Consider the following 15902-nt stretch of genomic DNA (forward strand, 5'->3'; position numbering starts at 1 on the left):
ATAGAGCATAGATAGAATCTATAATCTGAATATTAGTGTTTAAAATAAAATATTCATCCAGGTATTTAATTATTATTTGCATAGAGTACGTGCCTATTTGCAAAGCTGAATTACTGATATATTCTAAAGGAATGAGAACTATTTCTTATGGATTTACATTGCATAATATTTATAAAACTACAGCTCAACAATCTCCCCCACCCTTGCCTCCCACCCCCTTCCACACATACCCAAACACGAATGCTTGTAATATTTACATCTACTTGTTGGGTAGTGTTGCTGGCTCAGAATGGCTGCTGCTTTCCACCCTCCAGGTGGCTGTATTTCAATGGTAGGTGAGTGATCCCTATGTATGCGGTTTGTAAAGCTCTTTGGCATCCTTCTGGATGAAAGGTGCTATATCAATGATATCAGGTTTTCTCATTATTATATCACAACACTTCAGGTCATTGTACTCAGGGGCGAAGGAGGTTACATGGACATCCACACACGCACACACCCAGGCATGCATGTGCGCACATGTTAGTGCTTTCACTCCCCTCCCCCTCGTCCTCCTCCAAGAGCTAAAGTGTTGGAAGGATTCCCTGGAAGAAGACTTTGCCAGGTTCTCCTGGGCTCTAGAAGCTGGCTGGCCCTCAACCAGTTGACAAATTCTCTTAAATTTGTCTATTCTAGAGGGTCCCCCACGAAGCCCAAACCCTTTTTCTGGCCTACTGTATCACTCAGCCTTTTTTGTGCTTAATGATTCTGAACCAGCTGTTGAAGTTACTGGCTTTCTCTGACTTCCCTGTCTCACCCAGTTTGTTGGCACTGAACGAGGAGAAAACATGCCTTCCCCTTAAGAAGCACAGCCAGGGAAGGAGAAAGATAAAAGGCTTAAGTTGATACACAATTCAAAAGCAAACAGGAGGGGAAACAGAACTTTTCTTTTAAGGCCAAATAAAACATCAGTGAAGGCAACTGGAATGAGACGGCCTGCAAAATGGGGCCAATGAAGCAACTTGGGCATCGAGTACAAAACAAGCAGCGTGGGGGGCAGCCATAGAGGAGTGAACATGTTTTGGCAGCCTGTGAGTTCTCAATGGCAGAAATAGGAACTTGTACATATGGGGGTGGGGAGGGGAGGAGTGGGGAAAAAAGCAACCAACCCTAATAAACTAATCTCAGCTAATGCAATGTTTATCAAGTTCCTTGGATAATGATACCATGTGTGTCATTATCATCATCAAAACCCAATCTATGTTTTAAAAAGTTACAGATGATTAACACAACATCAAGTTGATGCAAACAATTACTTAAAACACACACACACACATACAGACACACACGCGCATGCATACACACTCAGAACCAGGAGGTCCCAATATCTTGTAGAATAAGGGAGGCTGCAGCTGTAGGCCGACAGCTTTCATATCCTCATTTGAATAATGTGTCCTGAATCTGTCACTTTATTCATTCTCCTTATGCTCAGTGTACTCTACATCAACAACAAATTAAGTTGTAAATAAGAGACAATCATCACTTTTGTTTTTAAGCAGCTACTGCATAGTGAATTTCAATGTACGCTCCTTTTCGACAGGGAGAAAAAGAGGTGCTAGAGTTTGCTTTCATAAGCACAAATATGGGGAAACCAACAGAAACAAAAACAGAAACAGTTTACTGTTGCTGAAGGGAGGAAAAAAACATTCTCTAAAGCACATCCATCCATTACCAGCTGAACTTTCTTCCAAGAAGCTACTAAAACAGACTATAGAGAAAACCCATGTAGCTTATTAGTAACAGTCCTTCAGTCTTTATACACAAGGGGCATCTTTGCTTGGTTCGCTTTTAGACAAAAAGACAAGTGCATTAAATCAATTGCAACACAGGTGTATTAAGGAACCAATTCCATGTTCAAATCATTACCACACATGTAGGTGAAAAAATTGATAATAAAAAAATGTCCCTACCTTTACATCGGAGAAGTAGGTCTTCAGCATATTGGAGCTGGGATAACGGGTATAAAAGAACATGAGCTTTGCTTTTTTCAAGTGATTGGGTGACAGTCCTTCCTGCATGTAGGATGCAATTGGTTAAGGAAAAAATTTCTTTAAACACAAGGAGCTGCCACCTCTACCTCTATGACCAATGCCATCCCCGCCCCGACCCCCAGAGAATCTGAAGGCTGACCAAGCCGCCGTGTGAATGACTTGGGGGTCGATGGCCCTGGCCATGTAATCCATTGCTAACTTGCTGCTGCTTGTTCAAAACAACCACTGCCTCTCAGAAATTACCAAATGTAATGGTGAAGATGCACAATTTAGTTGGAGAGACTTGGCTACTCATGGTGAGGGAAGCAAAACATCCCCCCCCATTTTAGGTCTGTATGCTGTCTATATGTTCACTTGTTGCTAAGGAGACAAATGCACCCACATGCGCTGCACAACTTTTATCATAAGAGTTTTTTTCCTTCTTTGTCATTACAGTCCTGTTTATTATTCTCTCCACACCATGCAGTTTGCATCAAATTATTATACTGATGTACATGAAAACATAAAAATGCATTATTTTGAACATTGTTATACAAAACTTCACATTTTACCTTTAGGGATAGCAGAGCATCTTGACTCACTATCTCCCTATCATATTATTATAGCCTTTTAATTGTTTGCTTTTAAATAAGAGCTAAAACTTGGGAGGGGCCATTTTGGCACAGAAAGAATGGAAGTTGGGGGTGTTGCTTTTGTTAAAGCAACGATCCAAAACCAAATACAATTTGCCTCTCCTGGATTTAGTTAACTCCTTTAAGAGTGACACAGGAGTTGGGGCTAACAAATCAATAAATGTGGGTTACCAGATCAATAAATAGCCACTTACCCAAAATAAGAAGGCCTATTTATCTGGAAACATCATTACCTTTTAGATCTGTAAACAGCAGCAACTAAAACCGTTCCCAAGAGAATGTGAGGCTAACCATAACAATCCAGGCTTCCTGATTCTCCCCCAGATTCTTGGCACTCCTCAGCAGACGCGGAGCTGGGATGGCTCTGGTCACATCTGTGCTGCAGCCTGGCCCTGCCATTTCCTCAGCAAATTAATGGCTTTATAATTTATCAGAAATGAAGATGCACGTGGAGAAAATCAATGTGGTCCCCCCAAGGTCAATTAAGGGTCCTTCCTAGAAGCTTCTCTAAGGAGCTTCTCTTAAAAGGGAGTCTGGGCTAAAGAAAAAAAAAAAAAAAAAGGAAAGAAAAGAGAAAAACATGCATGTTTGTGCAAACTCACACACACACAACTACACAACCAAAATTTCACACTTTATGAAGAAAGGTCAAATAAACACAGTTATTTAGGAAATGGTAAAGTTTTCCAAATGATCTTCGTCAAGTACACCATGACCCATCTTAAGAATGAAGGGAAACCAGCAAGCTACTTGGGAGGCATAATCAAATTAATATTGATAAGCTCCTGACTACTTATAACAGGATGTTTAACCAAATATTCTGAGAATTTCTTCAATGAGTGCTCCCTTGAATATCCCATGTGATTTTTCAAAAGAACATCTTTATTTTTGTAAATAGAAAAGTTAGGGATTGTGCTTATTTTTTTCCCACTGAAAATAAAAACCAAAGAAAGAAATTTTGGTTTTATGTTTGTAAACCCAAGCAGCTTAACTGAACTTGTGTTTTCATTCGAGATCTTGAATGATTAGAAAGATGGTAATTTATGACTGACATACTTCTTGTGCCAAGGAAAGAGCTGAAAGGCCCTTCAGTAACCTCCATTAGACTGATAGAGAAGACTGACTAAAGGAGCCCAGCACCCTTCAGGGCCATCTGTCCAAATGGATAAGTGAAATAATAGTTGCAAGCTGTCTCCTCTTGCCCGTGATAAGAGTTTTAGGCAAGTCAAAACTTCAACAAATATTCTCAGATCTGGGTTCTAAATTTTCTCTTTCAGAACTAAACAACATTAAAACAACCTTGTACTTTTAATTATTGGTGAGGAAGAGTCCTAAATCTTTTACAATTTGATGTCATACAAAATACAAGTTGTTTTGCTAGGGTTCTCAGATAAGCACAGAGCTATCAAATCTCCCAGAAACTTTCAATACATTTCAATTATGCTAAGATGTTTCAGTTCCTTTTATTGAAAACACATAAACGATTCATCCTGTTTTGATCAGGATTTAGAGGCTTTTATTTAATGCAAAACTTATTCTAATTTGAATTTCTCAAGTTAATTTTTGCTTTAAAATGTTTCCTGTTGGTAATACTTGGAATTGGGCAATTGAAATGAAACACAGAATAAATCTTTATCTCTTGCTCATCATGTAATTAAGATAAATTTCCCATAAAATATATGCTTCTAATAAACTATTAAAAATAGCTAATGAAACATTTAAAAGCCAAGAGTTAGATAATCCTTTTTTTTCCTCCTCAAAATAAATCTGAACTGACCAATTGGTTAATTTCCCTTTTAAGTGCTTGTGCTGAAAAGCAACTGTTCTTCCAAGAAAGCACTAGCTGTTTCCAGGATACTTACACACGCACAATGACTCATGATGGAATAGATTCAGTAAACATACAGCTGTACTGAACACGAGCTAAGCTCCATTCAAGGCCAGGAAGGAAAATGAGCACAAATAAATATTAAGGAGGTAAAGGGGGGTGGGGGTGAGGGGGGATGGAACGCAAACAAGATCTGTCCCAGCAGCTCATGTGGCTTTGCCTCAATTCTCTTAGCCATAGCTTTGTGAAGACAGATGACATTCAATTCTATGTGTAATGCAAAATAGACAATAACTGCTGAAACTTGAGACAGCTGCCAGGTGTAAAAAAAAAAAAAAAAAAAAAAAGAAAAGAAAAAAGAAAAAGAAAAAAAAAGAAAAGATGATAAATCCATAAATTAATGAAAGACATCTGCTTGGGAATATAAAAGATCAGAGAAGCAGGGTATTGCAGCCGAACCTAAAGCAGTGTTCAAACAACCTCAGAATCTAAGTGTTGTCTGTTTACTAAGAACAAAATAACCTTACCTAAACAGCAGCAGCGGGAGGAGCAGCAGAGGCAGCAAAAAGGCAAATGGAAGAATAATAGGTTGTGAAGGCTGGAAGAAGAAAATTCTTTTTTTCCAGTTGAACTCTGGATTGTGACTAGAGATTTTACACACTGTTGTTCCAACCAAATAGATTGGGCCTACTTACTAATATTTTCTAAAACACTTTGAAACCGAAAGAATTTTAGCTTTCCCCTTACTCTTCAATTTTCTGTTTCTAAGAGGCTTTTCCCCTAGAAACACTTAATGGAGAAAAGATTGAAACTCACTCATTTAATGATGGTAGTGATAGAGAAAGTTGTTGTTCCACAAGATGCACAAGATGTCCAGAGTAATCAGTGGAAGGTGTAGCTTATGGAAATATTTTCTTTTTAAACTTACTTACTTCATAATTTTTTCTGGGTACAGAGGGAGGACTGGGGAGCCCAGTTTTTTAGTCTTTAATCTAAATGTATCCCTATAGATAACAGAATTATTAAAGCCCCAGAAGACTTCTAAAAATGTAAAAGATCAACTTCTATGGATTGTTTCCACATTTTAGAAATCCATTTTTAATACAGGGTTTCAGCAGGATTTTAATTTCAAATTACTAAGGAATTTTCCTTTCCAAACTTCAAGTATTTTTGGCATTCTCCATAAAAGTCGAGCAGGGAAAGGTGTCGCAGAGACAGGCTCAGTTTCCTCACCTGTGCATCCTAACAGCTTATAATACTACTCTTGTGCTTTAATTGGGTGTATGCAAATGTTTGAATCCTAAACAAGGCTATTTCTCTTGAGATGCAAAGAGGATGCATGACAAGGAACATCATGAAGAAAAACAATTGGCTGGCTGTTTCTTTTGGAATTTGAATAAAACTTAATATTTGATTAAATGGATTCATTTGCAAAGATACTGAACATATATTTTATACCCAAGACATGAACTCTTGGAGCAGGTGTGCTGACATTCAGTTTAACACGCACACATTCAGCATTTCCTTCCTATTGAAAAAGGAGAATGATACAGTTTGTTCTATTATATGGAACATATATGTTTAATATGCTGTACTTAGAATGGATTTATCTAAGCTGATGTTCTTAACAGTTCTTATCTTGGCTACTTTGCTCAAAAAAATAGATGATGCCCTTGGAGCATGAAAAAAAAAAACATTTGTTAAAAATTAAATAACTTATAACAATTTGGAAAGATATGAATTAAAAGTAAAAATATAATAATGACAAACAGCGATATTTCATCCCATTTCTATTCATTTCTATTGATCCTTTCTACGAATAGCTGTATAACAAGTTCAAATACAGTCCTGAAAACTAAAACTAAAGTAAAACACCACTCACTCTGCTTCCCAGAAGTTTTATCACACTAAAAGCTTGAGAATTTTGCCTATTTCCCCTATGAGGTAGGGAAAGAACTCATTGCTACATAAAAGATGAAGACAGAAGAAAAGTTGACCCAATCTCCCAACCAACACTCAGCTCCTTCCTGGCTTCAGAATCGTGTGGGCTACAGAAAAGGTGGCTTGCCTATCTTCTTCCTGAGAAATGACATGTAAACGTGAATTAGAAAAAAAGAAAAACAAAAACAGAGAATTGACAGCCAAAAGGTGGAAAACGTAATCATTAATTGCAACAAGGTGCCTAAGTTATTTAGCTATCAAAAAAGAAATAACTGCAGGTGTAGGCCACTAACAGTTCATTTGAACATGGAGTTTCTAAACCATCCATCTTCAACAGAATTTTACTAATGGTAGGAGAGAGAAGTTATTTCTCTGGAGAAGAAACACCTGTATCTTCTTTAATGCCTTTAATACGTATAGAAATAAAAGGAACTTCTTTTCATTCAAATTCTCAAATTCCTCAGAGGATTTAGAGAGGGTGAGACAGTGAGCATAGCTAACACTTAAAGCAATCCAAAAGATTCTTTTTCCTAGATGGTCCAACTTACTAAAAATGAATAAATAAAAAACACAGGTATGATTATATGCTAACAATTGAAATCCAATTTAGAAAAAAAACCTAGTCAATGGAACTAAAGTGTTTAGAATGGACTCATAGGACTTTGAAATCTGGCTTCAAATAGTTAACCAGCAGTAGGCATGTCTCTTTACTTTGAAAATGTGTGTCTATATGTGTGTGCATGATAAACAACCCACCATCACTGCTATATTTGCAAAAACATAGTTAAGAGAATTCTGAGGAGCAATAGCAATGGTAGACCCCAATGGTAGTCTGGACATTAGCCTGGCAAGAACCTCAGAAAATGCTCTTCCTTCAAAGGGTTAAAAAAAATCCACAACATTTGAGTCATTGGGTCTATTTACTTTGCTATATTCCAATCATTTTGACTAATATTTGTTGCATGCTTATAATTAGTGAGGCACAGTGCTTGGCACAGCTTTGATTCATGACCGGTGGACTGAACTTTTAGATCTTTGAAAGAAAGAAATTAAATCAGCAAACAAACCAAGACTTACTTTCTATTTATATATCTAAGTACTCAACATCTTCTCTTTCTCATGGCACTATTCTTTTCCTCCTCATTATGGAAAGAGAGTCTGTTTAACTGCCCAAGTGGGCTTCATACTTGTGGGTCCCATTCACCTTTTCAGAATTCTTCACTGCTGTCCTGAGATTGGCTTTAATGCTGACCTCCATTAACTAGGAAAACACATTTCCACCATAGCTGGGACTTTGCACTTATGTGGCAGCCTCTGGAGTGGGTTTAGATACTAAAATGTCAATCTCTAGTCATCAAGACTATTGCTCAAAATCCTCAATTTAGCAACAGCCAACTTAATTGCTAAATTTTATATCCATCTGGTAATTTATTATTTAAAAACTTGCTTCCACCTGTCCTAAAATGCTACTATTCTACTACCCTAAAACACCAATGCCCACAAGATTTTTAAAAAGTTCCTGAAAAAGGCCAATTTACAGAGAAAAAAATCATCGGTTAAAAATAGCTGGAGTTCAGGATGGTTCTAATAAAAAACATAACTAGAATTTCTACATAAAACTCAGGTTCAGAATTAAAGTCATAAAAAGACAACCTTTTAAAAGCCTAATACAGCTGAGTTTTATATTTAATGGGGCACTCTCGCTTTCCAAAATAATTTGCTTTGTGAATGTTAGGACAAAAGATTTCTGTGTATGGCTGAACAGAGGTTAATCATGCATAGAGGCAGCTGCACCAGTCCCAAAGAACAGACCTTGGGTGAACGAGAGACCGATGCCGTTGGAATAAATCAGTACCTGTGTATTTCCTTTTAAAAAAAGAGGTTTCACTTAAAGATTAAAGAGAAAATCTAACCTCTCCACTCCACATCCATCTTTCTCCTATCCCAACCTCCCACCTATAAAGTATTCTGCCTAAGATTTAACCTGGGCTTCTTTAAACAGACCAGGAGTCTTGCTGACAGTTTAAAGGGAAAATTCTTCTTATGGTATCTTAGGGATCTGAAAACGACTTTTATTCTTTATTATAAAACTTACCATCTTTTAAAAAATATCTGATTGAGTACAATATTTACAATGAGATTTTTTTTGCCCTTTCTTGGAATCTACTCTTAAAAAAAAAAAAGGATAAGAAGATAATACAGGAAGAACAGCAGGAAAAACACTTCTGAAAAAGCACCTTATTAAATACCAGCTCCTTGAGGCAATTAACAACTTGACAAAGTGTTAAAGATTTTGGTTCAGTTTTAAGCTTTTGTGGGGTCAGAAATGTTACAGACGCGTCGATAAAAGCCTATTACTTTGAATAATGAGAAAGATTGCATCTTTAAGCACATACTAGTCTACATTATTTTATGCATTGTGGAAACCTAACCTTTTGGGGAAAACTTGTTTTTTGCTTTGTTTTTCCTTGAGGGAAAAATAAAAGGATATTGCACTTCCCGAATAAGGTGAGATTTCGGACATATCCTGAAGGTCACCACACTCGGACTTTATGAGAGACAAGGAGAGCCCTTCGGCCGTGCTGGGTGGGTGTGCTGGGGAACAAGGATGGTGGCTCAGGTGGTGGGATGACATCTTGGTCCTCAGACTTGTTGTCTCCCTAGTTAAGTCTAAGGATTCAGGAGAGGCTCTGTCTTTTCCAGAGAAGGAGCTGGAGGGAGCACCTAATGGACTCTGAAATGGGTAGGCCATCAAGGGAAGGGGGAAGGGGTGGCGGAAGGTGGATGTGGTGAAGCCGGCGGTGGCAGAGAGAGGTGACTGGTGCAGTGGCTGGTGGTGACCGCCAGCCGGGGGGCCAGAGGCAGACTGGTCAGACGAGTTTTTGCGCACAACCAGGGGCAGTGCTTCTGTCTGGTCTGTGGAACTAGGCATCTGCACGTTGCTAAAGGTGTCCAGGGGGTTCGGAATGATGACATCGCCAAAGCACTGCAGGCGCTGGTTGGCAGTGTGGAAATTGTGGTTTTCCCCATTGACTGCAAACCTGGCCTGGGGGATCTGGAGAGGTGGGAAGACCTGAGGAAGCTGGCGGGAGGGCTTGGCCGAAAAGACTTTGACCACAGTGTCCACAACTTGCGACATGGCAGTGTTCAGTTCCTGTTTCAAGGTCTCAGCCAAATGTTTGCCTTCTGGTTGTAAGGAGTTTGGCCCGTGGTCTCTTTCTTTGTTGTTGCCCTCTCGTTTCGGCTTGTTTTCCGCCATCTCCTGCTCTCTGATTAGCGCTCGGGCCCGGTCAATAAACTGGCCTGGGTCGAGCTCACACATCTCATTATCCGACCTCCCGACAGAGTCCTGGGCCCTGGCATCCAGGATCTCCGAGCGCATGCTGTCTTCAGACAGGTTACCATCTTCATCATTTTCAGAATCAGTGCTGTCATAGATTTGGTAGAACTTTTCCTGCAGCTGGCGCAGCTGTTTCTGCATGTCCTCCAGCTGCTGTTTCAGCTGTCGGCGCTCCTCTCGCTTCTGTTCTTTTCGGGCTGAAACCAGCTGCTGGAAACTCTGCTGCTGCTGCTGGGGCAGCTTTTGCTTGCGTTTGTTTTCTCTGTAACTTTCCCGGGGACTCACAGACTGCGGGGCCATCTCTCTTTCATTTTCATTGCCCCTTAATGCCACACTAGGGGAATGGCTCATACCCCGAATTATATTCTCAACCCGGGCGCGCTTTGCTTTCAGGTGCTCATCACAGAAGCGATCCATATCAAACTGGCTCATAGTAGGCCTGCCAAAAGGGGAAAGACACTCTGGGGGGCTGTCTCTTGAAGAGTTGCTGCATATATCCTCCTGATGTACTTCGGAGCCTGTGCTAGAGAGACCGCTGGCTTGGAAACTGGGCTCTGTGCCACCATTTTTGTTCATGTTATTTTTCAACAGCTGGGAAATTATGGTTGCTCCTGGAAAAGGCATCATGGCATCTTCATATGAGTTCGCCCTCTTCAGCAGCTTGCGGAGTACATTTGACTTTTCCCCATCTGCATGCTGCACCACTGAATACTCAACATCCTGCTCGGAACCTTGGGGATTCATGGCACTAAAAAACGTTGCTCTTGCCTTAGCAAAAAATGCAGATGCTGTCCCTACCGTCCTTTTCACTCCAATGTCAACTCTTCTCCTCTTGGTTTGCCGGCTTAAGAGGGCTGTGCTGTCATGGTCAGGCATCACTGGACGGTTATTGTGCCATCTTCAAAAGCTCGTCAGCTGGGCACAGCTCAAGAATCCCGGGACCCTGGCCAACAGAACAAAAGGACTGATGAATCATTTTCTTTAAATTTCTCCAAATTTCCTGACCTCAATCCTGAATCAAATGCAAAATGCATAGGCTCTGGGATTTATGGCACATTACAATTATTGCAATTTATTATGCACTCTGCTTGAAATGAAACATTTTTAAATATTTCTGCTCCACCGGTTTAAGATGGATTAAGATTAAAAAAAAAAAAAAAAAAAAGCAAAAACTGCTTAAGCACCAGTAATATGATTCTCTTTTACAAATGCCTAAAATGATACTGTTTATCTTCAGAAGAAATAGTAGATTATAAGAACATAGCCTCTGACAACCGATTGATGAAATTCTGGGCATTGAGATTCATATTATAAAAGAAGATGAATATGGTCTACATTTAAGAAATAAGGTTAAATTTTGAGACTGCATGAAATTTGGATGAAAATTCCATTTATGCATTAAAATGATTGTGGTTTTAATGCTATTAAAGGGAAAGGACTCAATTAAAATATTCAGAACATACCCTTTATTATTGAATTTTAAAATATTCCTATTGTATGTGAAATGGGAAGGAAAACTGCCTCAACAGCATCTTTCCAACATAAATGGTCAGTTTAGCATTGAAATAAATGAACAAATACTCATTTGACAAGTCTGCTTATTTAGCATAAGTTATGCATTTCGGAAATCATATGTGAAGATGGTATCTGTTGCTATATCTTATTGTAACTATGAGAATATTTATAAATTTTCACCATGTCTTTTTGATGACTTAAATAATTATAAAGTTGGATCCACTGCAAAAGAAAGACATTGTCATATTTAAGAGCTCGATATGTAGAATAACATAATTGGACTAGGCAAGAGCAAATGTATCTTCAGTACTAGTTTTCTTCTGTTAAAATCTGCCGAAATAATACTTCAAATGCTTAAAGAAACCTTTTACACTCAATTTGTGGATCTTACTTCCTATGCCAAATAAAAGTGGGAATAAAAGAAAAAGATCGAAAGAAAACATAAAAAGAAGAAAGAAAAGAACATCAGTCAAATGTATGAGAAAGGGAAATACCTATCTGGTTTATGAACTTCCATTGTTTCTTGGGAACACAATATAAAAGACAACATCCGTCCTTGCCTTTTATAAAATGCACTTGACATTTTGTGATTAACATATTAACTAGTGATGATAAACCCAAATTTCATATAAATATAAGATGTTATCTTTTTGCGTACAATTAACATTTTATGAAGAAAATGAAAATATTTTTTTCACACAGAGTTTATCTAATATTAAACTTCACATTTGCTTAACAGAGCACATCTTCACAATAACAGGGTCTATTGCCAAAGGCAGCATGCAGAGTGCTTGGAACAGCTCCCATCTCTTTCGGTTCACCTGTAAAAACATCTACGTGCTCCCTAGGACTGCATCTGTGGCTAGTTTTAAAGAATGACTATCCATGCAAATAGGCATAATTTCAGCATGAAATAACCTGTAAAAATCAAGAAAATGCTCAGTGCTTAGATGGCAACAATGTGCTTTTTTTTTCTTTTAAGGGACAAAGATTTCATCCTGCAATCTTTGCTCCTGGCTTCTATATGAAGAAACATTTTACAGTCTTATGAAAGAAATATGGTGCCTCTCTATGTTTCTTTTTACATAAATTTTCTGAATATGGAATGGAAACAGAGATCTCCAAAACTTCAATATTTGGTTCAAAATTGAATTCAGAATGATTGAAACTCCTCATGCACTAATAATAACATTGGTCTCACTCACTAAAATAAAATAATAAAATGCAATGACAACTATTTCACTAACACATTAGATCTGATAAATCAGGTGTTGCTGTCAGGTGAGAGAATTAGAAGGAGAGACTGAGACAAACCAGAAAAAGGACAATTATTTCAAAGCTCTTATTGATCACAGAGAGACTTGCATGTTTGGGGTGGGGTGGGAGCTTTACAAGGAAGACCTTTAAAAAATTTTTTTTGCATGTATATCAGCTTTCTGAAAATAGAGTTCATTCCCACCATTTAAAAATTTTTAAATTTTTTATGTGTGTTCAAATCTTTTTCTCTTTAATATCACCTGCAAAGCATTGGATTTGATCTCCAATCAAAATGTTACACCAACTTTCTGCAGTGCTTTTTCTTCCCCTGTCCACCTCAATACCCAAACTGGACTTGCCTCCAACCCTTCCTTGCTATGGGGAAAAGAGCACCTCTGCGTCAGAGGTGCGGAAACGGCCGGTGTAAGAGAGGAGCACAAGGTCATCCCCAGGCATCCTCCCTTTTCCAACTGCCATTTACCTGTGCGTCAACTGCACTTCCTCTCTTCTAGCCTAGGTAACAACAGCTGTATCCCTGCCACATGCTAGAGCCAAGAGTAGGGCTGTGCTCTTCCTAAGGTGGAAAGAAATGATGCTCTCGTCTTCGGTACAGGATAAATGTTAATTAAACAAGCTCATTGGTTAAGAACAAAGTATTCTGTCACTTTCTTCAAATTCACCAAACTAAACTGATTTTTGCAATTCTCATTCAATCATTTAACATTTTTAGATCCAATAATAATTCATTTCTATTTTGGGCTAAGAAAATTCAAATACATTTAGGTCTTGCTGTAAAATGTCCAGGCCAGATCAAACAGGATCAATTATATAATCCTGGAAGAAAAGGCAATATATCAACATGCACAAATAAGTATATCTCTCCATAGGGCTTAGACCTAAACTTTGAAATAAGTATACTAGTAGTAGATATTGGAACAAAAAAATCCATGGAGGCTACAGGCAAGATGAACTAATTATAATTGGCTCACATAGCACTTTATTAGCATCATGCCTCATAAGCAAGATATATATGTGACTATGTTCATCACATAAGAAAGCGCACTGTTAAATGACCATAATGTAAATTAAATCTCTTAAAAACATTTGTAAAGTGCTTTCATGATTTCTCAATTCAGAATTTAGAGGATGCTACATAATGACTTTATCAAGGATATTGTTATAACCCTTAAGATTTTTGAAATTCCTGTATTTCTCAACATAGGCAAATGAAACCTTTTGATCAGTACTGGTGAACATCAGCATAGCAAGTAGGCAGAAAAACACTGATGTAGAATTTGAACCCAAGTATATTATTGACCAGATTCACACATACTATTCCTGTAAACTCCTTAATTAATGCAAAAATCTATACGGAATATCTTTTCATTGTTGCACCAGTTTGCATGTAATTTTCACATATACTTTAATAGCTCTTATACAAGGGATAGCTTAACATAGCAGATTTTTCCCAGAAAAAGAAATATAAGACGAAACATCAAGGTATGATCAAGTGAAATTTTAACTATTCCAAAAGATTCTTCATTAAAATCTGTATTATCTCACATTCTATTTATTGTGTAGAATCTCAAGGAAAATGATGATGATAACAGAAAAGAATTTTCTGTTAAGAATTTTAAAGGAACCCTGTAGTGTAAAGAAGAGAACGGTTAAGCGTTGTACTTCAATAAAGAAGTTATTTGGTGGTGGTGGGGGGAGTGGTATATGTAACTTTTACTGTGTCTGTCTGGAGTTCAGATTCTGGATAAAGAAGGGTTTTCTTATGATAATTGCCCAGATAGTTCAGACAATTCTTTGATGGGTCTGGGGAAGCGAAACATTGGCATGGTTTTCTTGTCTGGATTATTTAGATTATATTATTGAAGAAATTGCTCAAGTCTATGTTTTACTTTCTTTAGAAAATAACCTTTGAATGAGCCTCTAATCTACTTGGGTCAACCTAGTTATGAAATATCAAATGGAATATCATTCAAAGAAAAAACATTTTTAAATCAATCTGGAAATTAGTAACTCAAGGGAGAAAAATCAGATGATTTGAAAAATTGCTAAACTGTCCACTTCATTGTACTATATTAAAGAGTTCATTTCTGCTAATTAGCAACTTTTCCTTCATAGATGTATCTGCTTACTATCAGGTTAAGAATGCCTTTGATATTTATTTTGAAGAACAATCTGACATAAATTAGTACTTCAATTAACTAAGATTGCATTGTCAAAATCTTACATCGAGACTTAAAATTTCCTATCATAAAAGAGTTCTCAACTGAATTTCATTATTAAGATTCCCCATCCTATCAACAATTCCTTACATTTTTCACCTGAAAAATGAGCACACTGCATATTTTGAGCCATACCTAATATATTAATTTCTACTTACTTTAAAAGCAGTAGTTCACCAAATTGATAGATAAGAGAGGGCAAGAAATAATCTTAAGAAAGAACATTTACACTTTTTTTTTTTGCAGATAATTGAAAGGTCCTAAATATCCCTTGAAACTTTAGAATGCACTAGGCAATACGATTTGAGAAATTCCTTATGCATATGTCCTTCCTATTTATGCAGTTCTTTAATTAGAATCCTATAATAATATATCATGCACAATCCATTTTCATATTATAAAATCAGTAACGTTTTTATAATTTCTTTTGTTAATCCTGAATTTTAAAATTCCTTATATTAGCAGCTGCAAAGGTGAGACAATTCCTCAAATGATATAGGAAATTTATGTTAAAAAAACGTCTATTTGAGTTTCGAACAAATAAAGAGCAAGTATGGAAACTTATAGAATAAGCTCACTTATGTTTAAAAATTCCAAGTGCTGCTTAAACAGGAACGATGCTAGGAAAGGAATAAGTGAAAACAAAGATGGATGTTATATATGCATGACTTTTTTTCCCACAAGGTGGTAATTAAACTAAATAGAATTCTGCATAATGGACACATAAAATATCAATAAGTGCCAAGCACAGATAACCCCTATTAAAAATAAAGCAAATGAACATAGCCATAGATGACATTTTAATTACCAAAGAAATTCAAAAGCATCCAAGGAAAATATTGGGGGAAACTTTGATGTTTAAGTCTAAAGAATAAATGACACATATTTTCTCATTTTCATGGAAACAGTGATCACTACTCAAACAACAAAACCAACAAAAACCATTTGCCATCTAACCTATTGCTATGCAATTCAGTTTAGAGAAGTAACCTGATTAAAGGGAAAAAAAAGATCAAGTTTTAAGAATTCAGATATAGTGCTTATATTGAGTGAATTCCCAACATCTTCCCTTACATATCAAGCCAGAGTCCTAACTTAGTCTATTTCACCATTAAATAAATA

The 15902-nt window shown here is 37.2% G+C and overlaps 1 protein-coding gene across 9 annotated transcripts in view; it reads right to left on the reverse strand.

Moving 5' to 3' along the window:
- PROX1 (prospero homeobox 1) overlaps positions 1-15902 on the reverse strand; it is a 60804-nt gene that overhangs the window by 33755 nt on the left and 11147 nt on the right. For all 9 annotated transcript variants that reach the window (XM_037823988.1, XM_037823956.1, XM_037823947.1 and 6 more), the window contains 2 exons: positions 8923-10714; positions 1950-2057 (listed from right to left, as the gene is read on the reverse strand). In XM_037823988.1, the coding sequence (XP_037679916.1) occupies positions 1950-2057; positions 8923-10647 (1833 nt within the window). In that variant the 5' untranslated portion in view covers positions 10648-10714. The remainder of the gene's footprint in view (positions 1-1949; positions 2058-8922; positions 10715-15902) is intronic.

This window comes from Choloepus didactylus, chromosome 2 (assembly GCF_015220235.1).
Source record: "Choloepus didactylus isolate mChoDid1 chromosome 2, mChoDid1.pri, whole genome shotgun sequence".
Lineage (NCBI taxonomy): Eukaryota > Metazoa > Chordata > Mammalia > Pilosa > Megalonychidae > Choloepus > Choloepus didactylus.